This window comes from Scyliorhinus torazame, chromosome 30 (assembly GCF_047496885.1).
Source record: "Scyliorhinus torazame isolate Kashiwa2021f chromosome 30, sScyTor2.1, whole genome shotgun sequence".
NCBI lineage: Eukaryota > Metazoa > Chordata > Chondrichthyes > Carcharhiniformes > Scyliorhinidae > Scyliorhinus > Scyliorhinus torazame.
In genome coordinates this window covers 22,867,968-22,893,105 of record NC_092736.1, presented here as the reverse complement: position 1 = coordinate 22,893,105, position 25,138 = coordinate 22,867,968, and the positions used below count along the sequence as shown (strand labels likewise).

Below are 25,138 nucleotides of genomic sequence, written 5' to 3'. Positions count from 1 at the left end.
TGCCCCCTCTCTTCTCTCTCTGCCCCCTCTCTTCTCTCTCTGCCCCCTCTCTTCTCTCTCTGCCCCCTCTCTTCTCTCTCTGCCCCCTCTCTTCTCTCTCTGCCCCCTCTCTTCTCTCTCTGCCCCCTCTCTTCTCTCTCTGCCCCCTCTCTTCTCTCTCTGCCCCCTCTCTTCTCTCTCTGCCCCCTCTCTTCCCCCCCGCCCCCTCTCTTCCCCCCCCTCTTCTCTTTCTTCCCCTCTCTTCTCTTTCTGCCCCTCTCTTCTCTTTCGCCCCCCCTCTTCTCTTTCTTCCCCCCCTCTTCTCTTTCTTCCCCCTCTCTTCTCTTCTCTTTCTTCCCCCTCTCTTCTCTTCTCTTTCTTCCCCCTCTCTTCTCTTCTCTTTCTTCCCCCTCTCTTCTCTTCTCTTTCTTCCCCCTCTCTTCTCTTCTCTTTCTTCCCCCTCTCTTCTCTTCTCTTTCTTCCCCCTCTCTTCTCTTCTCTTTCTTCCCCCTCTCTTCTCTTCTCTTTCTTCCCCCTCTCTTCTCTTCTCTTTCTTCCCCCTCTCTTCTCTTCTCTTTCTTCCCCCTCTCTTCTCTTCTCTTTCTTCCCCCTCTCTTCTCTTCTCTTTCTTCCCCCTCTCTTCTCTTCTCTTTCTTCCCCCTCTCTTCTCTTCTCTTTCTTCCCCCTCTCTTCTCTTCCCCCTCCCACGTTCTTTTTTCAAAGCTGCAAATCGTGTGCAATTTATTTTTTGACATATTTAGTCAATTGATTTGGGAGCTGACTTTCTCAGATAATTGATCTTTCAGGCATATTTTGCCTGACAAAGTTTAACCTCTTGAACAGATAAAATGTTTGACCTAATGGAGCACAGTGAGAAGGTTTGTGTGAATATTAAGAGGGGTCAGAAAGGGATGTGTCTTCTCTCAAGATTTAGTCAATGTTGTTATAACCCCCATGGGTCTTCTGGGGTAGGGGTGATTAACTGCCCTGTGAATCTTGCACGAGGTGATATGTTTGGGGGTTGACCCTTAATCATACTTAGCTTTGTATAAATAGAGTCTGTCAGTAAGGCACCGACTAGAGAGGACCCAGTAGGGAACCACTGAAGCTGTAAATAATAGGTTTTTTGAAATTATGTAAGTTTTTGTTTCAACCTACTCGGTGTAGACTCTTCATAGAAATTTCATAGAATTTACATTGCAGAAGGAGGCCATTCGGCCCATCGAGTCTACACCGGCCCTTAAGTCCACACCTCCACTCTGTCCCAGTAACTCCCAACTAACCTTTTGCTGCTACAGGGCAATTTAACATGGGCAATCCACCTAACTGGCATATCTTTGGACTGTGGGAGGAAACCCATGCAGACACTGGGAGAACGTGCAGACTCCGCACAGAGTGACCCAAGCTGGGAATTGAACCCGGGTCCCTGGCGCTGTGAAGCAACAGTGCTAACTTTGTTGCCCCTTACAAAAAATGCATGATGAAAATATCCCTGGAGAGATATTGAACACCTTCCTGGATTATTTTTTGGAATTTACAATTGTGAGGAAAAACCTCTTGTTTTCAATATTGCTAACATAAACTGTGAAACGGGCTGGAGTGTGTGGATATGGGCGTGGCTGGTTTAATTAAACTGAAGATAGATTGCAAGGGTCAAAACATCAACCTGGTTAGGTGTGAAGGCAAGTCATTGAAGTGGCAGTGAACAGAGTGCCGGAGGCAGCTTGATCAAGAATTTACAATAGGCAGATTAGGGATTTAAATCTAGCGGTTGCATTTCAAAAGGAACATGTACAATTGGGAGATCATAAATGGGTGAGACAAAGTAAGTTTACTTTTATAAATATAGTAGCCATAAAGTGACTTGAAAGGCTGTTCAATTCTGGAAAAAGGAACTTCTAAAGGACTTCAGATATGAGCGTGGAAGATCAAGGGGAAAACATTTACAGATGAACTGAAGACTTTTGGTGTCGCCATGTGATTTGCTAGAGCGGTTGGGGAGTGTTTAAATTAATGTGGCAGGGGGATGGGAACCAATTCAGGAAGTCGGAAGGTAGTAAAACAGGGACAGAAACAAAAGGCAGTAAGGGGGAAAGTGTAAGGCAGAGAAGTCATAGTCAAAAGTCAAAAAGGGCGACAGTACAAGGTACAGTGACTGAGGGGAGCTGAGTGAATAGGCCCAGTAATACTAAAAGGAATAAAACGGGAAGTAAAAACATAAATGGAAAGCGACGCGGTAGGTTGTTACATGAAGATATGGGTTCAACGACAAGGAAAATTAGGAGAAAGGTTAAGAGGAAAAATAACTTGGGAGAGGTTAGTGATCAAGGTGTTAAGATTCAGAACAGAGGTATAAAAGCCAACATAAGTGTACTTTACCTGAATGTTCGTAGTATTCGGAATAAGGTAAATGAGTTGATGGTGTAAATCATCGTGAATGACTATGATTTAGTGGCCATTACTGAAACATGGTTAAAGGATGGTCACGACTGGGAGTTAAATATCCAAGGGTATCAAAACATACGGAAGGACAGAGTGGACGGTAAGGGAGGTGGTGTAGCTATATTATTTAAGGATGACATCCGGGCAACAGTAAGGGATGACATCGGTGCTATGGAGGATAAGGTTGAATCCATTTGGGTGGAAATCAGGAATAGTAAGGCGAAAAAGTCACTGATAAGAGTAATCTATAGGCCACCAAATAGTAACATTATGGTGGGGCAGGCAATAAACAAAGAAATAACGGATGCATGTAGAAATGGTACAGCAGTTATCATGGGGGATTTGAATCTACATGTCGATTGGTTTAATCAGGTCGGTCAAGGCAGTCTTGAGGAGGAGTTTAAAGAATGTATCTGCGATAGTTTCCTTGAACAGTATGTAATGGAACCTACGAGGGAACAAGCGGTCCTAGATCTGGTCCTGTGTAATGAGACAGGATTGATTATTGATCTCATAGTTAAGGATCCTCTCTGAAGGAGCGATCACAATATGGTGGAATTTAAAATACAGATGGAGGGTGAGAAGGTAGAATCAAACACTAGTGTTTTGTGCTGAAACAAAGGAGATTACAATGGGATGAGAGAAGATCTAGCTAAGGTAGACTGGGAGCAAAGACTTTATGGTGAAACAGTTTAGGAACAGTGGAGAACCTTCTAAGCGATTTTTCACAGTGCTCAGCAAAGGTTTATACCAACAAAAAGGAAGTAACGGTAGAAAGAGGGAAAATCGACGGAAATCGAAGGAAATAAGGGAGAGTATCAAATTGAAGGAAAAAGCATGCAAAGTGGCCAAGATTAGTGGGAGACTAGAGGACTGGGAAATCTTTATGGGGCAACAGAAAGCTACTAAAAAAGGTATAAAGAAGAGTAAGATAGATTATGAGAATAAACTTGCTCAGAATATAAAAACAGATAGTAAAGGTTTCTACATATATATGAAACAAAAAAGAGTGGCTAAGGTAAATATTGGTGCTTTAGCGAATGAGAAGGGAGATTTAATAATGGGAGATGAGGAAATGGCTGAGGAACTGAACAGTTTTTTTTGGTCGGTCTTCACAGTGGAAGACACAAATAACATGCCAGTGACTGATGGAAATGAGGCTCTGACAGGTGAGGACCTTGAGATGATTGTTATCACTAAGGAGGTAGTGATGGGCAAGCTAATGGGGCTAAAGGTAGACAAGTCTCCTGCCCTGATGGAACACATCCCAGATTGCTAAAAGAGATGGCTAGGGAAATTGCAAATACACGAGTGATAATTTATGAAAATTCACTAGACTCTGTGGTGGTCCTGGCGGATTGGAAATTAGCAAACGTGACACCACTGTTTAGAAAAGGAGGTAGACAGAAAGTGGGTAATTATAGGCCAGTTAGCTTAACTTCGGGAGTAGGGAACATGCTGGAAATCTATCATTAAGGAAGAAATAGTGAGGCATCTGGATGGAAATAGTCCCATTGGGCAGGCGCCGCATGGGTTCATAAAGGGCAGGTCGTGCCTAACTAAATTAGTGGAATTTTCTGAGGACATTAACAGTGCGGTAAATAATGGGAAGCCAATAGATGTGGTATATCTGGATTTCCAGAAAGCTTTTGACCAGATGCCACACAAAAGGTTGCTGCATAAGATAAAGATGCATGGCATTACGGGGAAAGTAGTAGCATGGATAGAGGATTGGTTAATTAATAGAAAGCAAAGAGTGGGGATTAATGGGTGTTTCTCTGGTTGGCAATCAGTAGCTAGTGGTGTCCCTCGGGGATCAGTGTTGGGCCCACAATTGTTCACAATTTACATAGATGATTTGGAGTTAGGGACCAAGTGCAATGTGTCCAAGTTTGCAGACGACAAAGATGAGTGGTAAAGCAAAAAGTGCAGAGGATACCGGAAGTCTGTAGAGGGATTTGGATAGGTTAAGTGAGTGGGCTAGGGTCTGGCAGATGGAATACAATGTTGACAAATGTGAGGTTATGCATTTTGGTAGGAATAACAGCAAAAGGGATTATTATTTAAATGATAAAATATTAAAACGTGCTGCTGTGCAGAGAGACCTGGGTGTGCTAGTGCATGAGTTGCAAAAAGTTGGTTTACAGGTGCAACAGGTGATTAAGAAGGCAAATGGGATTTTGTCCTTCATTGCTAGAGGGATGGAGTTTAAGACTAGGGAGGTTATGCTGCAATTGTATAAGGTGTTAGTGAGGCCACACCTGGAGTATTGTGTTCAGTTTTGGTCTCCTTACTTGAGAAAGGACGTACTGGCGCTGGAGGGTGTGCAGAGGAGATTCACTAGGTTAATCGCAGAGCTGAAGGGTTTGGATTACAAGGAGAGGTTGAGTCGACTGGGACTGTACTCGTTGGAATTTAGAAGGATGAGGGGGGATCTTGTAGAAACATACAAAATTATGAATGGAATAAATAGGATAGATGCGGGCAGGTTGTTTCCACTGGCGGGTGAAAGCAGAACTAGGGGGCATATCCTCAAAATAAGGGGAAGTAGATTTAGGACTGAGTTTAGGAGGAACTTCTTCACCCAAAGGGTTGTGAATCTATGGAATTCCTTGCCCAGTGAAGCAATTCAGGCTCCTTCATTAAATGTTTTTAAGATAAAGATAGCTAGTTTTTTGAAGAATAAAGGGATTAAGGGTTATGGTGTTCGGGCCGGAAAGTGGAGCTGAGTCCACAAAAGATCAGCCATGATCTCATTTGAATGGCGGAGCAGGCTCGAGGGGCCCGATGGCCCACTCCTGCTCCTAGTTCTTATGTGATCTTGACCAAGGCAGTGTGTGCTGGAGACGGACCTGCAAATGCCAGCTGCCACCCTCTAACAAATGTGTTTGTGTCCGCAAGGCTGTTGAACCAAGTTATGGTGTCAGTATTGAATGAGAGGTGCATTGTGTTAATGTTACTGGAATTATTTTGATAGATTTAAAAACCTGGGGACTGTTGCCATCAAAAGGGGTTTAGCTCGGAGTAGTTTAAGCCAAAATATTTTACGAAATGTTTGTAGATATACTGTTACCTCTTAACCGTGTTATTGTGTCTTGTGTTACTTTTTACTTCAATAAATGTTTAAATTTAATATTTAAAATAGTCAGAACTGGCCTGAAATGTAATTCTCTTGACTTCAGCTACCTCCTCATAATATACAAATTACAAACCATGTGGCAGCTTGCTCAAGTTTCCCTTTGAGATTTGGGCAGCCTGTCACTTACCGTCTGCTGTGCCATAACACATCTTTGATATAAGATACGCTAGGATTCAAATTAAAAAAAACAGGTCCTCAAGGATCATAATCTCCGGATTACTGCCCGAGCCACGTGCAAATTGGCATAGGGAGGCAAGAATAAGAGAAGTTAACACGTGGCTGAAAGAATGGTGTGGGAAAGAGGGGTTCCTTTTCATGGGACACTGGCATCAGATTTGGGCCAGGGGGGACCTATACCGTTGGGATGATCTCCACCTGAACCGAGCTGGGACCAGTGTTCTGGCGAAAAGAGTAAATAGGGTGGTCAATAGGACTTTAAACTAAAGATGGGGTTGGAAGGGAAAGTCAGGGAACCAAGAGGTGAAGTAATCTGTGGGAAGCGTAGCTGCTTAGGATTACAAAACAGCACGAAAAGACAAAACTCAGGAGAGGTTACGATAGTCCCCATCTCACAAAATATGACCGTGTATGGAAAGGCTCAGTAAACCAAGATCCACCACACTAAGAAAACAAAAAGGGACGGTCAATAGAGAATTAAAGGTGCAATATTTAAATGCGCGCAGTGTACGGAACAAGGTAGATGAGCTTGTGGCCCAGATTGTGACTGGCAGGTATGATGTGGTAGGCATCACAGAGACGTGGTTGCAGGGGGTTCAGGACTGGCATTTAAACATCCAGGGATTCACAACCTATCGAAAAGACAGAGAGGTGGGCAGAGGGGGCGGGGTTGCCTTGTTAATTAGGAATGAAATAAAATCAATAACACTAAACGACATGGGGGTCAGATGATGTGGAGTCTGTGTGGGTAGAGTTGAGGAACCACAAAGGCAAAAAAAACATAATGGGCGTTATGTACAGGCCTCCTAACAGTGGTCAGGACCAGGGGCACAAAATGCACCACGAAATAGAAAGGGCATGTCAGAAAGGCAAGGTCACAGTGATCATGGGAGACTTCAATATGCAGGTGGACTGGGTAAATAATGTTGCCATTGGACCCAAAGAAAGGGAATTAATTGAATGTTTACAGGAGGGCTTTTTGGAACAGCATGTGATGGAGCCCACGAGGGAACAGGCCATTCTGGACTTAGTGTTATGTAATGAGCCAGACTTGATTAAAGATCTTAAAGTAAGGGAACACTTAGGAGGCAGTAATCATAATATGGTAGAATTCAGTCTGCAATTTGAAAGAAAGAAGGTAGAATCAGACGTAAAGGTGTTACAGTTAAATAAAGGTAACTACAGGGGAACGAGGGAGGAACTGACGAAAATCGACTGGGAGCAGAGCCTAGTGGGAAAGACAGTAGAACAGCAATGGCAGGAGTTTCTGGGAGTAATTGAGGACACAGTACAACGGTTCATCCCAAAGAAAAGAAAGGTTATCAGAGGGGGGATTAGGCAGCCATGGCTGACAAAGGAAGTTAGGGAATGCATCAAAGCAAAAGAGAGAGCCTCTAATGTGACGAAGAGTACATAGAACATAGAACATAGAAAATGCAGCACAGAACAGGCCCTTCGGCCCACGATGTTGTGCCGAACCTTTGTCCTAGATTAATCATAGATTATCATTGAATTTACAGTGCAGAAGGAGGCCATTCGGCCCTTTCAGTCTGCACTAGCTCTTGGAAAGAGCACCCTACCCAAACTCAACACCTCCACCCAACACCAAGGGCAATTTGGACATTAAGGGCAATTTATCATTGGCCAATTCACCTAACCTGCGCGCACATCTTTGGACTGTGGGAGGAAACCGGAGCACCCGGAGTGGGAAGTCAGAAGATTGGGAAGGCTACAAAACCAAACCGAGGATAACAAAGAGAGAAATAAGGAAAGAGAGGATCAAATATGAAGGTAGGCTAGCCAGTAACATTAGGAATGATAGAAAAAGTTTATTTAAATACATTAAAAACAAACGGGAGGCAAAAGTAGACATTGGGCCGCTCCAAAATGACACTGGTAATCTAGTGCTGGGAGTCAAGGAAATAGCTGAGGAACTAAAAAGTACTTTGCGTCAGTCTTCACAGAAGAAGACGACATGAGTAATATCCCAACAATTCAGGAGAGTCAGGGGGCAGAGTTGAATATGGTAGCCATCACAAAGGAGAAAGTGCTAGCGAAACTAAGAGGTCTAAAAATTGATAAATCTCTGGGCCCAGGTGGGCTACATCCTAGAGTTCTAAAGGAGAGAGCTGAAGAAATAGTGGCGGCATTAGTTATGATCTTTCAAAAGTCACCGGAGTCGGGGAAAGTCCCAGAGGATTGGAAAATCGCTATTGTAACCCCCCTGTTCAAGAAGGGAACAAGAAAAAAGATGGAAAATTATAGGCCAATTAGCCTAACCTCGGTTGTTGGCAAGATTCTAGAATTCATCATTAAAGATGAGATTTCTAAATTCTTGCAAGTGCAGGGTCGGATTAGGACAAGTCAGCATGGATTTAGTAAGGGGAGGTCGTGCCTGACAAACCTGTTAGAGTTCTTTGAAGAGATAACAAATAGGTTAGACCAAGGAGAGCCATTGGATGTTATCTATCTTGACTTCCAAAAGGCCTTTGATAAGGTGCCTCATGGGAGACTGCTGACTAAAATAAGGGCCCATGGTATTCGAGGCAAGGTACTAACATGGATTGACGATTGGCTGTCAGGCAGAAGGCAGAGAGTTGGGATAAAAGGTTCTTTTTCGGAATGGCAACCGGTGACAAGTGGTGTCCCGCAGGTTTCCGTGTTGGGGCCACAACAGTTCTCTTTATATATTAACGATCTAGATGATGGGACTGGGGGCATTCTGGCTAAGTTTGCCGATGATACAAAGATAGGTGGAGGGGCAGGTAGTATTGAGGAGGTGGGGAGGCTGCAGAAAGATTGAAACAGTTTAGGAGAGTGGTCCAAGAAATGGCTGATGAAATTCAACGTGGGCAAGTGCGAGGTCTTGCACTTTGGAAAAAAGAATAGAGGCATGGACTATTTTCTAAACTGTGACAAAATTCATAATGCTGAAGTGCAAAGGGACTTGGGAGTCCTAGTCCAGGATTCTCTAAAGGTAAACTTGCAGGTTGAGTCCGTAATTAAGAAAGCAAATGCAATGTTGTCATTCATCTCAAGAGGCTTGGAATATAAAAGCAGGGATGTACTTCTGAAGCTTTATAAAGCATTAGTTAGGCCCCATTTAGAATACTGTGAGCAATTTTGGGCACCACACCTCAGGAAGGACATACTGGCACTGGAGCGGGTCCAGCGGAGATTCACACGGATGATCCCAGGAATGGTAGGCCATACGATGAACATCTGAGGATCCTGGGATTATATTCATTGGAGTTTAGGAGGTTGAGGGGAGATCTAATAGAAACTTACAAGATAATGAATGGCTTAGATAGGGTGGATGTAGGGAAGTTGTTTCCATTAGCAGGGGAGACTGGGACCCGGGGGCACAGCCTTAGAATAAAAGGGAGTCACTTTGGAACAGAGATGAGGAGAAATTTCTTCAGCCAGAGAGTGGTGAGTCTGTGGAATTCATTGCCACAGAGGGCGGTGGAGGCCGGGACGTTGAGTGTTTTTAAGACAGAAGTTGATAAATGCTTGATTTCTCGAGGAATTAAGGGCTATGGAGAGAGAGCGGGTAAATGGAGTTGAAATCAGCCATTATTGAATGGTGGAGTGGACTCGATGGGCCGAATGGCCTTACTTCCGCTCCTATGTCTTATGGTCTTATAATACAGCTCTTGTTGCCGCTTCTGAAGAGAATTTGTCGAAAATTCTGGATAGAGTAATCCGTGAAAGCGCAAGAAATAACTAAACAAAAAGAAAGACCTACCAGAAGATCGCAGTGTCGAATGTAAAGATCACACCAGTCGACCAATTTTGTTAGCTGGGAAGTGTAACCAAGAAATAAGACGAAAGTTTGGAATGGCCAGAGTTGCATTTCCAAAGATGATCACCTCAAAATTAGCCATGAAAACAAAAGCTGAGAGTGTCACATCACACCGATTTTAAATGCAGAAACGCGTGTTGGATGATCAGCGAAGCAATGCAGAGAAGAATTGAGTTGTCTTTTTTGAGGTGTAAGGTATCTTGGCCAAGTCACACTGATGAGTTGCTTTGGATTGCAGTTAAAACTTATGTGCTTAGCCTTGCTCTGCCCTGCTTGATGAGGGTGTGTAGTTATAGCCTGTGTCTGCTATTGAAGCACTTTCAAATTTATAGAGTCGGGATGAGTCCAGTTGCTTTTCCTGACTCTGCTTTCACCCTGTCTGACCAAAAGTACCGGTGATATGCACATGGATTCACCTTTTAGTGTAAAAGCAAATTACTGCGGATGCTGGAATCTGAAACAAAAACAGAAACTGCTGGAAAATCGCAACAGGTCTGACGGCGTCTGTGCAGAGATTTTCACAGATGCTATCGGACCTGTTGGTATGTCCGACATTTTTTGTTTTTTCTCCTTTGTGTTGTGGAAAAGAGAGAGAGTCTGATATTGTTTCAGGCAGAAACTCTTTAATTTGTGTCCGCTATGGTCACTGGTAACATTCTTGCCTCAGTCATAATGTCATGAATTCAAGTTTCATGACAGAGCTTGGGCACAAATTCAAAACTGTCTTATAATCTTTATTGTCACAAGTAGGCTTACATTAACACTGCAATGAAGTTACTGTGAAAAGCCTCTAGTCGCCACATTCCGGCGCTTGTTCGGGTACATGGGGGGAGAAGTCAGAATGTCAAAATTACCTAACAGCACGTCTTTCAGGACTTGGGGGAGGAAACCGGAGCACCCGGAGGAAACCCGCGCAGACAAGGGGAGAACGTGCAGACTCCACACAGACCGTGACCCAAGCCAGGAATCGAACCTGAGACCCTGGAGCTGTGTAGCAACAGTGCTAACCACTGTGCTTCTGTGCCACCCACAGTGTGTAGTCTCTTCAGTCTTTTCAGTGTGTAGCGCGATTGAGCAGCACCTGCTGAACAATCCTGAGTATGTTGATAGTTGCACTAACGACCAATTTAAGATGACCACTCAAGCTCGTAATGTGGCTTACTTTCACTCGATACAAGCGACGTGCATTCATGCAAAAGGACCCGCTCTCCATAACTGAAAAGAATAAGCTCAAACCTTGGGCCTTCAATGAATTACCCGGAAGATTGGGGAGCCTAGAGTTTCCTGCTGCTTTTTTCATAGCAGCATCTCGGACAATCGGACTAACCAAATCAGCACCCCTATTCTACTGTAATAATGAGTTGTGATTGTTTGAAATTTTGCCTTACATTTGTGCTGATGAGTACAAGATGAAAAGCTTTGGGTATGATATAGTCAGGATTACGAGTCATAGCTGCAGATGTATCAGGGATGGGAATTGAATATCCAGTGATGTTCAATATTTAGGAAAGTCAGATAAAAAGGAAAAGACGGTGAGGTTGCATTGCTGGTTAAAGAGGAAATTAATGGGGACTTCCAGTGACCTTGCATGGTGAGGACGCTCATTGTAGCTCCCATCAGGATCCGCTTTTTAAAGCCTTTTTTGCTCGCGTTTTGGAGGAATTTCTTTCTCGCCAAAACGTTTTTTTACTGAGTGCAAAGGATCCTTAACCCACTGCAATGAAGAAGCAAGGACACCAGGAATCTACAGAAAGACATTCATCAACGGATTCTAGTATGTCGAGCAGCTCCCTCGACAAGGGTTGAGCAGGCGAGGAAGTGGGCGGCCTTCAAACAAGGCTAAGGCAGCCTTGTACAGAAAAGGAGTTTGGTTCAGGGTGGTGTACCCGGCGAGGCTGCGGGTCACCTACGAATCAATGGCCTTTTACTTTGGTACACCAGAGAAGGCGGATGCCTTCATCAATAAGCATGGACTCGGTTCAGATTAATGATGTTTTGTTTGGCCTTTTGATTACTGTAGGTTGGGAGGAATATTGAAGTATCCTATATACAATTGTTGTTGTTTGAGGCTGAAATTCTTATCTTTTTCTGTTTTCTTTTATATTGGGAGAATTGGGAGTTGATGTCTGAGGTCCTCTGGCCAAAGTTTTCCCCTAAATGGGGCAGCAGTGGTTAGCATTGCTGCTCTCGCGGTGCCGAAGACCTGGGATCGATCCCTGCCCCGGGTCACTGTCCCATGTGGAATTTGCACATTCTCCCCGAGTCTGCGGGGGTATCACCCCTGCAACCCAAAATTGTGCAGGTTAGGTGGATTGGCCACGCTAAATTCCCCTTTTATTGGAGGGGATAAAAAAGAATTGGGCACTTTAAAATTAATAAAGATTGCCCCGAAATCAACATTCCCAAAAACAGTACTATATCTCATTACTCGTGAAAACTGGATATCTACATTTCTGTATCCGATAAGTCAGGCATGGCTCATTTAATAGATGTGTAGTGATCGTGAATAATACTGTACCAATACAAATCTTAATCATTTGTTGACCTGCAAAAGCCATGGGCGGGATTTTCCCAGCCCGGGGCAGGGCTGGAGAATGCCCGCAAACGGGCCACGCCTCCCCGACGCCGGCACGGAGCGGAGAATTGGCACTGGCGCGGCGCTCGCCGAGGGCCGCAGTACGCGGCCGGGCTGCCGATTCTCCAGCCCGGATAGGCCGAGCGGCCGCTCTAAAAAGGCAGGGTCCCGCTGGCGCCATCCACACCTGGTCGCAGCCAGTGGGAACTCTGCGCGCAGGGTCAGGGGGGTGGCCTGTGGGTGGAGGAGGGGGGCTCCTACCACGGTGGTGGGTCTCCGATGGGGCCTGGCCCGCGATCGGGGCCCACCAATTGGCAGGTCTCTCGCTCCCCGGGCCTATTTTCTTCTGCGCCGGCCCCTGAACTCCCGTGCCATGTTGCGTCGGGGCGGGCACGTTGAGGGAGGCCACCGTGCATGTGCGGGTTGGCGCCGGCACCACTGCGCATGTTTGCGCTGGGATGGGAGGCTGGAGCGGCGTGAACCGCTCCAGCGCCGTGCTGGCCCCCTGTAGGCGACAGAATCGGTACCCCCAGCAGCCCGTTCACGCCATCGTGAAACGCGACGGCGTTTCCGACGGCGTGGACACCCTGCCGCCGAATGGTAGAATCCCGCCCCATGTATCCTGAGGTCAACGCTGTTTGAATGTAACTTTGTTCTTTCTTGCATTATTATGTTGACATTTCTTATTTGCTGCATGTTTCATTTAAAGATGAAAAATGTGTTGATTTTAGGCCTAACCTATTTATCGTAAAACTATGTATTTTAATTCTAGATAATGAGGTATATGCTTGGGGCAATAATTCTATGGGACAGTGTGGTCAGGGAAACTCGACTGGTCCAATCACCAAGCCCAAAAAAGTGATTGCTCTGGATGGAGTAGCATGTCAGCAGATTTCTGCTGGAACTTCCCACAGCTTGGCTTGGACAGCATTGCCCAGAGACAGGTGAGAAAATGAAAGAAAAAAAAATTGCTACCGCGGTATTTTAGACAACTGACTGTTTTGACAGATGTTTCAGCTAGCCACCTGTTTTGTTATGACAGACAAGTTGTGGCTTGGCACAGACCGTACTGTGTAGATTTGGAAGAAAGCACCTTTTCTCACCTGCGATCGTTTCTTGAATGGTACTGTGATGGACTCAACAGTGAGGTTCCACCGCTGCCTTTCCCGTCATCCAGGTAGGATTGGCTGTTGCATGGTCTGGGCTAGAATTCATGAGGTTTGAAGACACCGGGATCTTGTACAGCAGATTAGACTTGGGTTGAGTTTCTATTTATAATATTGAGCTTTAAGCATGCTGCACTGTCCAAGCTGATGGTCTAAGCAGAATTATATCTGTAAATTTACCATCAGCATTCCAAGGTTTATCAGTGTCGCACGTCGCACTTGATGTACTTTAAATATTTATTTGCTTTACTAAACACTGTTGTAGCGCCGTGAAGTGCACCTAGTCAGCTATTTGTGAAGTCTTCAACTTAATAGGATTGGGCTTATCTTGTGCAACACCAGTTTGGAATTTACTTAGAATTGTCATTAAAACTGTTCTTTGAATTTATCAGAATGCTTAATACAACTAATTTAGTTTACATTTACTGTTTTCACTTGGGCCTACCTTGCCCCCTGTTCATGCAGGCAAAGGAGAAATACGCCCTAGAAAAGTGATTGTACAGTGTTAATGTGCAACGACTCAGCTTTGCATGAAAGTTCCATTATCCACTATCTGCGGAAGATTCAACATTGTTTAATATAAACCTTCCACAGGTAGCACGGCGGCGCAGTGGTTAGCACTACTGCATCACGGCGCTGAGGTCCCAAATTTGATCCCAGCTCTGGGTCAGTGGCCGTGTGGAGTTTGCACATTTTCCCCCTGTTTGTGTGGGTTTCACCCCCACAACCCAAAGATGTGCAGGCTAGGTGGATTGGCCACGCTAAATTGCCCCTTAATTTGAAAAATTGAATTGGGTACTCTAAATTTATTTTTTAAAATATAAACCTTTCACATGAAGGTGCTAGCCAAAGCAAGTCATTAAATATATGTAGAGTAATATTCAACAATCAAAGAGAGTTATGTTCAGAAAATTAAATATTCATTTATTTTTGTCTGTAACTTCTCTTCAGGTTTAAATCAAGTTATTATCAATCTTATATTTTTAATAGGGAACATCATAATTTTCTTAAGCTTTGTCTCAAGCTGCTGTCTAACCATCTGGCACTGGCTCTCGCTGGGGGTGTGGCCACCAGCATCCTTGGGAGACAAGCCAGGCCACTGCGAAATTTGTTGTTCAGATTAATGGACTCCTCTGTGCCAGATGAAATCCAAGAGGTGAGTTATTTCACAGTCGTTCTTTCATATTTGAATTGCTTATTGTCTGGTAGATTAAATTGCGTTTGATTATAAAACTGTTGAGATAGTTGGGATTTGGGGCAGCAACTGAATGTCATCTTCGGCATCCTTCCATCTGTATGAGATGATGGATGTGCAACGATTCCATAGGCAGTGGGAGAGTTTCACAGGGTGCTTCTTTGCCGATGGCTGAAGAGACCAATCTGAGAGAGGCAGGTTCTGCCGCCAGCACTGCATGATCAGGTCTTGTGGGTTGTTGTTTTTGACCTTGGTGCCTGCTGACAAGCTGCTGTAACCAGTGACGCCGTGGTTTTGCACACTGGCCCACGGCTAATGTCACCAATTCCCTCTGTCTGCTAGTATCTCCGAGATGTGAAAATTGATGTTTGTGGCCTTCGTGTCAGGCTTGCAAGCAGCCGTTGGGCACCAAATGCTCTGGCTGCTTCTCCCTATAGAATATCCTTGAATGTGTCCAGCGTATCCTGCAAATATGCTCAAACCAGCGAAGTTACCTCTACTTGATGAATAATTAGCAGATTAGTCTTTTGAGAAGACTTGTCACATTCATGATTTTTTCAACCAGACTATTGTAATTTAAGTTATGAAGCGAGGCCCAGTTGTGGACCACCCGGACCCCCAGATAACGAAAGCTAGTCTTGGCATGGCGAAAAGGTAATGTCCCCCAGCTGGGCTCGCCCCGGGGGGGATGACCGGGAAACATTCACTCTCTTGTCTAGTACCCAGAAAAGGAGCCAGAATTGCTAAGAAGCTTCATGTCGTCCATAAAATGGAGGAGTAGGTCATCCGTTTAAAAGGCCACCCAATGGGTAGGCCATCCAAAACGTCAGGTATGACCGGTCCATCCGCAGGAGGTTCCGATCTATAAAGTTCACGGTAGAATGATTCAAAGGCCACATTAACCTGAGATGGGGTGGAAACAAGGTTACCGCTCGAGTTAGGTACCTGTGAGATCTCCCGGGAGGCCGCCTGCCCTTTTAAGCTGCTGAGTCATAAGATGACTGGCCTTCTCCCCGTATTCGTAAAACATACCCCTTGAGCGTCACCGCCCTGCCTGGCAACAATAGCTCGAACCGTTTGCAGCTTTTTCCTACTGGCCAGCAACTCCGGGGTAGGATCAAGTGAGTACTCCCCTAGGATCTCCTTAACGGCCTCCCACAGCGTGGAAGGTGAGTATTGACTCTTTTTGTTAAATTTTTGAAAATCTTCTATGGCAGTTGACATGCACTCACAAAATTCCTTATCTGCTAGTAGTGTTGTGTTTAACCTCCCGTGGTGGACATTGGGTGGGGCCAGATTCTAGCGTCAAATTAACCAAGTGCGGGGCATGGTCCAAAATAGCAATCGCTGGGCACTTGGCTACTACCACTGTAGGAGGAAAGACCTATCTGCCACATAAATCAATCCACAAATATACCTGATGGATATGCGGAAAAAAATGAAGTAGGTCATTCGGCCCCTTCAAGCCTCCTCTCCATTCAATATGAACATGAAATGAAAAAATGAAAATTGCTTATTGTCACAAGTAGGCTTCAAATGAAGTTACTGTGAAAAGCCCCTAGTCGCCACATTCCAGCGCCTGTACGGGGAGGCTGGTACGGGAATTGAACCGTGCTGCTGGCCTGCCTTGGTCTGCTTTCAAAGCCAGCGATTTAGCCCTGAGCTAAAGCAGCCCCTGGAACATGGCTGATCCTCTACCTCCATGCCGTACAACCACGTGCTTCACATACCCCTTGATGCCTTTTGGAGTGTAGAAATATTCCCTCAAATATATTCAGTGTCTTGCCCTCCACATCCTTCCATGGTCGAGAATTCCACAGGTCCCCACCTTCTGAGTAAAGGGGTTTCTCCTCCTCCTCCGTTCTAAATGGCCTACCCCATATCTCCTGAGACTGTGACCCCGTTCTTCTAGACCATGTTCCTTTCCCGCCCCCCAAAGGAAACCGCATCCCTGCATCCAGCCTATCCAACCCTTTCAGAAAGTAGCTCCTGTTGCCCATAAAACTCATAGAGTCATCGATGTTTACAGCATGGAAACAGGCCCGTCGGCCCAGCTTGTCCATGCCACCCAGTTTCTATCACTAAGCTAGTCCCACTTGCCCACATTTGACCCATATCCCTCTATACCCACCCTGCCCATGTAACTGTCTAACTGCTTTTTAAAGGACAAAATCGTACCCGCTTCTATCACTGCCTCTGGCAGCCCATTCCAGATGCTCACCACTCTGTGTGAAGAAATTTCCACTCTGGTCTCTTTTGTACCTCTCTCCTCTCACCTTAAACCTATGCCCTCTAGTTCTAGACTCCTCCACCGTTGGGAAAAGATATCGACTATTTACCTTATCTATGCTCCTCACTATTTTATAGACCTCTATAAGTTCACCCCTAAGCCTCCTACGCTCCAGGGAAAAAAAAGTCCCAGCCTCCTTATAACTCACCATCAAGTCCAGGTAACATCCTCGCAAATCTCTTTGTGTTGGTGATTTTGAATGTAAAAGATAGTTTAAATGGTCATTGTTCAAGAGTTTGTACCTACAATACTATACAATAGACTTGTGTTCTTTTTCCTTACTGTTTTAGGCTGTGATAGAGACATTGTCTGTGGGCGCTACAATGTTACTTCCACCACTACGCGAAAGAATGGAGCTGCTACACTCACTGCTTCCGCAGGGCCCTGATAGATGGGAAAGCTTAACAAAAGGACAAGTTAGTTCAATTTTTTGGATTTTGCAGTGATCTGTATTAAATCAAAAACATTGAAAAATTTACAACACAGAAGAATTATGCCCTTGCTTGTCAAATGAGTTATCCCACCTTCAGCTCTTGACCTGTAGCTCGAGAATTAATGACATCTCCAAGTATTTTGCTTTCAAATACATTGGGGGTTTCTGTCTTCTCCACCTTTTTTCAGGCAGTACTACACCAAGTCCTCCTGTGCTCGCGGTCCAGCAACATTTCCAGCAACAAGTCCAGCAAATACCGAATTACTCAATTGTTCAATTTTCCAGTTAATGCGACTGTGATTTTCAATGGTATTAAACATAATTGCCTAATAACTAGCTGGGATACAAAGTACAAATCTAAGCAAATGCTGACACTGAACCGTGTGACTTTTTTTTCTAATTTGGCAGTGTTCAAATGTCCATCGGCTTATACATTGGTGTCATATTAATTTCACCTTTTTTGTTTTCCAGAGGATGCAGTTGGATATTATTCTCACTAGCCTACAAGACCACACCCATGTCGCCTCTTTGCTGGGTTATAGCTCTCCTCCTGATGTTGAAGCCTCCACTACAGGACCAAATTACAGTAGCTTCCCTGATTCCTCGTTCAGCTCCCAATCCAGCCACCCTGATACGCATCTGGCAGAAATACTGATGAAGACCCTGCTAAGGAATTTGGGATTCTATACTGTAAGGGGCTTTCTATTTCTAAATATATTGACTGAATTTAGTTCCACTGTGTTCGCAAGTTTTATTAGGTGGAAAGCTTGCTCTTTGCGAAAATGTATCCTCAATATTTTTTAAAAATAGAATTCACAGTGCAGAAGGAGGCCATTCGGCCCATCGAGTCTGCACCAGCCCTCTGAAAGAGCACCCCACTTAAGCCCTCCATCCTATCCTGATATGCTGAACCGGTGACCTGTTTTATTTTTATTATTATTTTATTTTTAATTCTTTATGGGAGAGAAATTCAGAAGGGAGTTAGACTAATTGTCATTAAACATCACAAGATATTGCTTCTAAGATTACTCTTGTTGCTAACGATGGATGAAGCCCTGTGCCCTTTCAGTTAACTTATTTCTCACAAATTGAGAAAATATACCATGCTGTGTAAACCTGTCCAATTTTAATCAACCTAAATTGGATCACAGAATGGGCACTTCTGTGAGCTAGCATACTGAAGACAACGCACACATTGGGCAGGATTCTCCGTCGGTGGGATCCTCCGCATCGCCGGCAGCGCACTCATGCCCGCGGATTTCCCGACGGCCTGGGGTTGGCCACAATGGGAAACCGCATTGGCCGGCTGCCGGGGGGGAGGATCCTTCTGCCGGCGGGGGTTGCGCCGTGCCAGAAAACTGGTCTGGTGGGATGGAGAATCCTGCTCATTTTATTTTAACGAGCATTATTTTTCATTATCCATAAGCAGGCACTAGATCGGGAGGACATCTACTCCTAAAGGGGGCCAAGTATCCCAGTGTGTCTGTTCCCTGCAGTTAGAAGTTCTCTTGTTCTATTTTTATGCCTTGTAATCTCATTAAAATCTTGTTAATCGTGTCAAATCTTATTTATCATTATCACACTATATTTATTCGAAACAGGATCAGGCTTTTGGAGAGCTGGAAAAAAACAGTGACAAGGAGCTTCTGGGGACGTCATCGGCTGAAAACAGCCAACCAGCCCACTTGCATGAACTGCTGTGCTCCCTGCAGAAGCAACTCTTGGCATATTGCCACACCAACAGTGTCAGTGAGGTACGCGTGTTGAGCTTTACTTGGGGAAATGTGGGTTTGAGAAGTTTTGTCTGTTAATCTTTTGTTGTCAAACTGAAAAAATTGTCATTTTGTTTAGAGCTCCAGCAGTGTAGCTTTATTACACAAACATCTACAACTCTTATTGCCCCACGCGGCCGAAATTTACTCCCGTTCTGCGACACTTCTGAAAGAGAGCTCCTGGAATGGGAGTGTCAGGGACAAGCTTCAAGGTGACTTGTTTGTTTTTACTTGATTTCTACTTTATTTCAAACAATCAATAGGTTTTTTAATGTAATAATAGATTACAATATAATTAACAATTTTATTGGTGTAATTTTTAAAAGAATATGTAATACAGGTTAGTCAGTGCTGGTGTCAATAGGACACATAGGACTCCTCCCACCCTTCCAGAACAGCACTGTGGTTAGCACTGCTGCCTCACAGCATCAGGGACCCGGGTGCGATTCCGGCCTATGTGACTGTGGAGTTTGCACATTCTCCTCATGCCTGCGTGGGTTTGCTTCCTCCCACAGTCCAAAGATGTGTACGTCAGGTGACTTAGACATGCTAAATTGCCCCTTGGTGTCCAGGGATGTGCAGGTTAATTGGGATTGCGGGGATAGACCAGTGGAAGTAGGCCTAGGTATGGTGCTCTTTCAGAGGGTGGGTGCAGACTCAATGGGCCAAATGGCCTCCTTTTGCACTGTAGGGATTCTATGATTCTGCATCTCGTCCTACCAGCAGAGCCTTCTATTCCTTTATCCATCATATGTTCCCCCTCAAATGAATCAACCACTCCCTGTGGTAGCCAATTCCACATTCTAACCATTCTCTGGGTAAAAATGTTTTTCCTGAATTCCCTATTGGATTTATTAGTGACTATATGGTGTTTGTGGCGCTAGGTCTGACCTCGCTCACCAGTGGAAACGTCTTCTTGCTATCAAAATCCTTTCATAACCAACTCTATCAAGTGACCCCTTGGGCCTGATCAGATGACTGTTCACCTTCAGTCCTTGGTTACCGTCTTCTTGAATGTATTTACTGAACCAACGTACATTAATGTAGGAATAAAGGGTTATGGTGTTCGAGCAGGAAAGTGGAGCTGAGTCCACAAAAGATCAGCCATGATCTCATTGAATGGCGGAGCAGGCTCGAGGGGCCAGATGGCCTACACCTGCTCTTGGTTCTTATGTTCTTTTGTATTCCTCTAGTCAGTTATCAAACCAAAATTTACCTGTGCCTACCCTTGTTTCAATCGCGCAACTTTTGTTGTATAATTCCATTTTCTAGTCTTCATACTGATGCCATATAAACTTGGCAAATCACTGCCCACCCATTGCCTGATAGGTGCTGGTTCTCTTCTTTGAAATAAATTTTAAGTACCCAATTTGTTTCCCAATTAAGGGGTAATTTAGCGTGGCCAATCTACCTACCCTACACATCTTTGGGTTTGTGGGAGTGAGACCCACGCAGACACGGGAAGAACGTGGAAACTCCACACTGACAGTGACCCGGGGCTGGGATCAAACCCGGGTCTTTGGCGCCGTGAGGCAGCAGTGCCGCATGCCGCCCTTAGGTGCTGGTTCTCTGCAGACTTCTGAGTGATATCCCACTCGTTCGAGCGTTCCAGTTCCCTACAAATGCATTACTTTTCACCTTGCCCGCATTTCTTTACCACCAGAGGTCCGATTATACTCCCACCAAGAGCCTCTCATTTGTACGGGACTGTTCACCGATGTCCAAAACCAAAATAGTGAATTGTCCGATTTAAATCCGTCTGAGCTGCGGCTTCTGTTTCAGCTGCTCCTCTTTCAGATTCACACGGATGCTGCATATGGGCCCCCAATACAGTTTAGCTGGAAAACTATGTGAAGAAGGTACGAAGTGGAGATATTCAAATTGGGGTGGGAGGAGAGAATAGTAAATGCAGTTTCCAGAAATGTTTTGTTCTCTCCATTTTTCAAGTTTGTTATTGCATGTAATCCACCTGTTACTGAGGCGGCACGGTTGCACAGTGGTTAGCACCGTTGCATCACCGCTCCAGGAGCCAGTGTTCGATTCCTGGCTTGGGTCTCTGTCTGTGCGAAGTCTGCACGTTCTCCCTGTGCCTGCGTGGGTTTCCTCCCACAAGTCTCGAAAGACGTGCTGTTAGGTGAATTGGACATTCTGAATTCTCCCTCCGTGTACCCGAACAGGTTCCGGAGTGTGATGACTAGGGGATTTTCACAGGAACTTCTTTGCAGTGTTAATGTAAGCCCACTTGTGACACTGATAAAGATTGTTATTACTATTAAGATAAAATGTTTAGATACTTCTGATTTGTGTAGAGCTGCAAGCATTAGTTAAAAAGCAAAATCTTCCATATACCTACGCAAAATTGTTTTCCTTGGCAGGTGTTCTGTATGGATCAGCAGCAGGCAGCATGCTTTGTCAGATCATTAACTCCCTATTGTTACTGCCTGTCTCTGTGGCCAGACCATTGCTGAGCCAACTGCTGGATTTACTGCCACCCTTGGACCGCTTAAACCGACTTTTACCAGCTGCAGCACTTCTAGAGGAGCAGGAGCTGCAGTGGCCTTTACATGGTAAGAGGCATGCTCAGGTACTTGTATCGTTCCTGCTGCTATATCCTTTTATCATATTGTACCCCTGGTGATTAACTGAATGTTCTTGTGATAATGCGAGGTAATTGAGAGGGAACAAAAGTGTACAGGCCTCCTTTGGTAACTTGGGTCCGTCAATTTGAGAGTATAAAGAAAGGCCGTAGTTGCGTTCTCTGAAGTGCTCTTAACTATCTCTTTTTGGGACTTGTATTGTTAGGTACTCTTGAAAGTGCTGACCCTGACGATTTGGCTATACCTCAGCCTGCCCAGCCTTGGGTGTGGCTCGTGGACCTGGAAAGAACTGTTGCACTGCTTGTAGGCCGCTGTCTTGGTGGAATGCTGCAGGGCCCACCTACGTCATCTGAGGAACAAGATACGAGCCATTGGCTAAAAACGCCTCTGTTCAGCAATGGATTGGAAATGGATCTTCCCCAGCTCGGTAAAACTAAACACTTAGAAATTAAGCACCGAGCAATGTGTTCAGTGTGATTTATTGTAGAATCAACTTCTGGCCTATAGTATAAAAAGACTTGCTAGCAGCCAATGTGCCCGCTAACACAATGATGGCACTGTGCCACCTGTGTTTAACATTTCAGTGTAATTTAACAATGCAGTAGTGAATGGTGTGTCAACTGCTGTTGACTTCAGCTGAGGTTCTGCTGCCTCTTAGGTTACGATTCAGAGCCTGCACTGCTGGCGCTTCAGCATTGTAGGCGTAATCACAAATTAAATAATGCTTTGAGCCAGCTGAGCCTCCTGGCTCAGTTGCCCCTGAGAGAGTCTTTACATTCCTCAACTTCAAAATCCACCAGGATGCTCTTTTGATGTATTCATTGATAAGATACATATTTTTAAATTAGGTTACAAATGTACGCAAGCAACTTTTTTTTTTCCTGCCCTGCATTACTAACCCAAATGCCCACTCAATTGCTGTCTGCTTACTGCCCTTTCCTCAAATGAGAGAATACTGAAGAATTAGTATAATGTAGGCGGCACGGTGGCGCAGTGGTTAGCACTGCTGCCTCACCGCGCTGAGGACCCGGTTCGATCCCGGTCCTGGGTCACTCACCGTGTGGAGTTTGCACCTTCTCCCCGTGTCTGTGTGAGTCTCACTCCCACAACTCAAAAAAATGTGCAGGGTAGATGGATTGGCCACTCTAAATTGCCCTTTAATGATCGAAAAAAATAATTGGGTACTCTAAATTTATTTTTTAAAATGTTGTTCTTGGGCAGAATCTATGTAATTGAGCTAATATTGCCACATCAAACCAGCAGCAGGAGTTGTCTAGTTTACTATTGCCTCCAAACTCTGAGGTATGATGCAAAATTTGATTGAAGTAAATTGAACTGCAGCAGCAGAATAAAGTGGGAATATTACTTCACTGACAAAAGTACACCTCACAGTTCCATCTCGAAATGTTGGGAATTCGCAATCATTTCACTTGTGCAGTGTTACGAATCAAAAGGAGCAATAAGATAAATACAAGCTAGTCTTGCACAAAATGGGAGGAAGCTAAACAGAGTTACGGCGATGCCTATTGACCCAGTTAACACAGTAAACATTTTCTTTCCACTCTAAAGAGATGCTTACAGTCTAACATTGAGAGCATTGTGTTTGGACAATTGGGATTTCAGCTGGATTTTGTGTCAGCCAATTAAACTAAAATTACTTGAGGTAAATGAAGTATTTTTAATGACTTAATTTAACGATATTTTACAGAATAGCAACATCACCAAGACTCAACTTTGATCTGTCTGTTAGCTTGTGGAACCTGACACTAGCGTTAAGCAGCTTTAAACACAAGGAGACTCTTTAGAAATGGACCTGCTTTTCATTAGAACTATGGCGAGAGATCTAATAGCAAGTTTTGATTAGGCAAATGGAACAAGTTTGGTTTTTTTTTTTTTTGTCTGTTGAGTCGGTAATTCAGAGGGCTTGCATTAAGATAATGACAGCAAAGGGAACATTTTTATTGGGTTGAGGATTATTGAGTGCCATGCCAGGAACAGTGGTGCAGACAAAATCCTGAACATTAGATTCCTGTGAAAATGGTTACACATTGGAAAAGGAAAACACTTCAATTATAATAGAGGCAGGGGACAAATTGATGGCTCCTTCAGAAACGGGCAAATGTGAAGGGCTTGAATGACCATTGTAAAATTTTGATTCTGTGAATTTTGAATGCACGTGGGAGAAAATGGGGAGCACCAACTGGTTGTTAAAGTCAGATATCTTAAGACACTAGGTTCATGGCAACGGAATGGGCTATAGTGAAATGAGGAAATGCAGCATTTTAAACGTCAGGGTAATTGTAAAAATGCAAGAACTCCATTTGTGTTGGGTATGCATCATGTATGAACCAGGAGTCACTCCTTGGACTGAAATAAACTGGACTAGCAAATGTATTTTAATTATTTTTGTCATACGGGGCAAACTAATCCTGATGACAAAGCTCCCGTCTTAAATTGGCTTGGATTCCATTTGTATGCATTATTATTTCACCCATTGTTTTTGAAAAGATTAGGTTTGAAGACTACTTAATATACAGACAAATATTAAAATTAATTGTTTTTGATGCAGATAAATGCTTGAGCTCTCTTCTGGAAGTTGCACTGTCTGGAAATGAAGAACAGAAACCTTTTGAATATAGCCTCAGTGCCGAGAATATTATGCTTGTTGATCTGGCTTTGGGCTCTACTAAAGAACCTGTCAACGCTCTTTGGCTCAAAATGCAGGACTATGCTGTTAGCAAAGGTAGGTGGACCTGATCATAACCATAGCTACATATGTTTTGTTTGTAATTTACTTAAATGTGCAAGCTGCATCTAACATGTGTATCTGTAGCCACGACAGTGAAAGTAACAATTTACGCAATAGTAGCTTTCACATTATAAAATATTCTGAGACACTTTTAAAGACAGCTGTGCGTTTGGAAATGTGTCCAAAATGTAGGGCACGATTTAACGGCCTCGTCGCGCCCGGCTTGGTGTCGGGAGTAGGCCGCTGAATCTCGTGAGAGGTCTGTCGCGAGATTTGTGACGCTCTAAATGCCTTGTCACATTTAACAGGGTCTCGCAAGATGTCGCCCTCACCGGCCGTAATCCAGATCAGCATGTTTTTCATTTAAATGTGTTTGCGGGATTCTATCAGCGCCATGGACCTAACGCCTGCACGTGGGAGATCTCTCCAGGGCGCCGTTTAGTGCTGGTTTCCACAAACATGGACCAGTCGTAATGGCATCTTGGGAGGGGGTCTCCCAGGCCATTCGAGATCGTTGGGGACTGGGCAGGCTGGTACCCAGGCACTGTGGCACTGCCAACTGGGTACCTTGGCAGTGCCCCCTGGCACCAACCGGGAATTACCCTGGGTCTCTGGATTGCCAGTCCAGTAACAACTCCATTGCCTCCCTGCTCAATCCATTGATGGTGGAATGAAAGTAGGGTGGGATGAACAGGAGGGAGAGTGTGGGGTCCATAGGGTATATAGACCGGAAAGTGGGAAGTTTCAGAGCTGGGAAAGGGCAAGGTTTGGCCTTGAATTAGGACCATGATTTTGAATTTGATGCTTGAGAAGCATTGA

The 25,138-nt window shown here is 44.5% G+C and overlaps 1 protein-coding gene across 1 annotated transcript in view; it reads left to right on the top strand.

Moving 5' to 3' along the window:
* LOC140404429 (probable E3 ubiquitin-protein ligase HERC1) overlaps positions 1-25,138 on the top strand; it is a 300,792-nt gene that overhangs the window by 68,876 nt on the left and 206,778 nt on the right. The window contains 10 exon segments of the mRNA XM_072492956.1: positions 12,890-13,061; positions 13,160-13,294; positions 14,274-14,439; positions 17,059-17,184; positions 17,673-17,891; positions 18,803-18,955; positions 19,053-19,185; positions 21,349-21,540; positions 21,776-21,997; positions 24,140-24,313. Of these exon segments, the coding sequence (XP_072349057.1) occupies positions 12,890-13,061; positions 13,160-13,294; positions 14,274-14,439; positions 17,059-17,184; positions 17,673-17,891; positions 18,803-18,955; positions 19,053-19,185; positions 21,349-21,540; positions 21,776-21,997; positions 24,140-24,313 (1,692 nt within the window).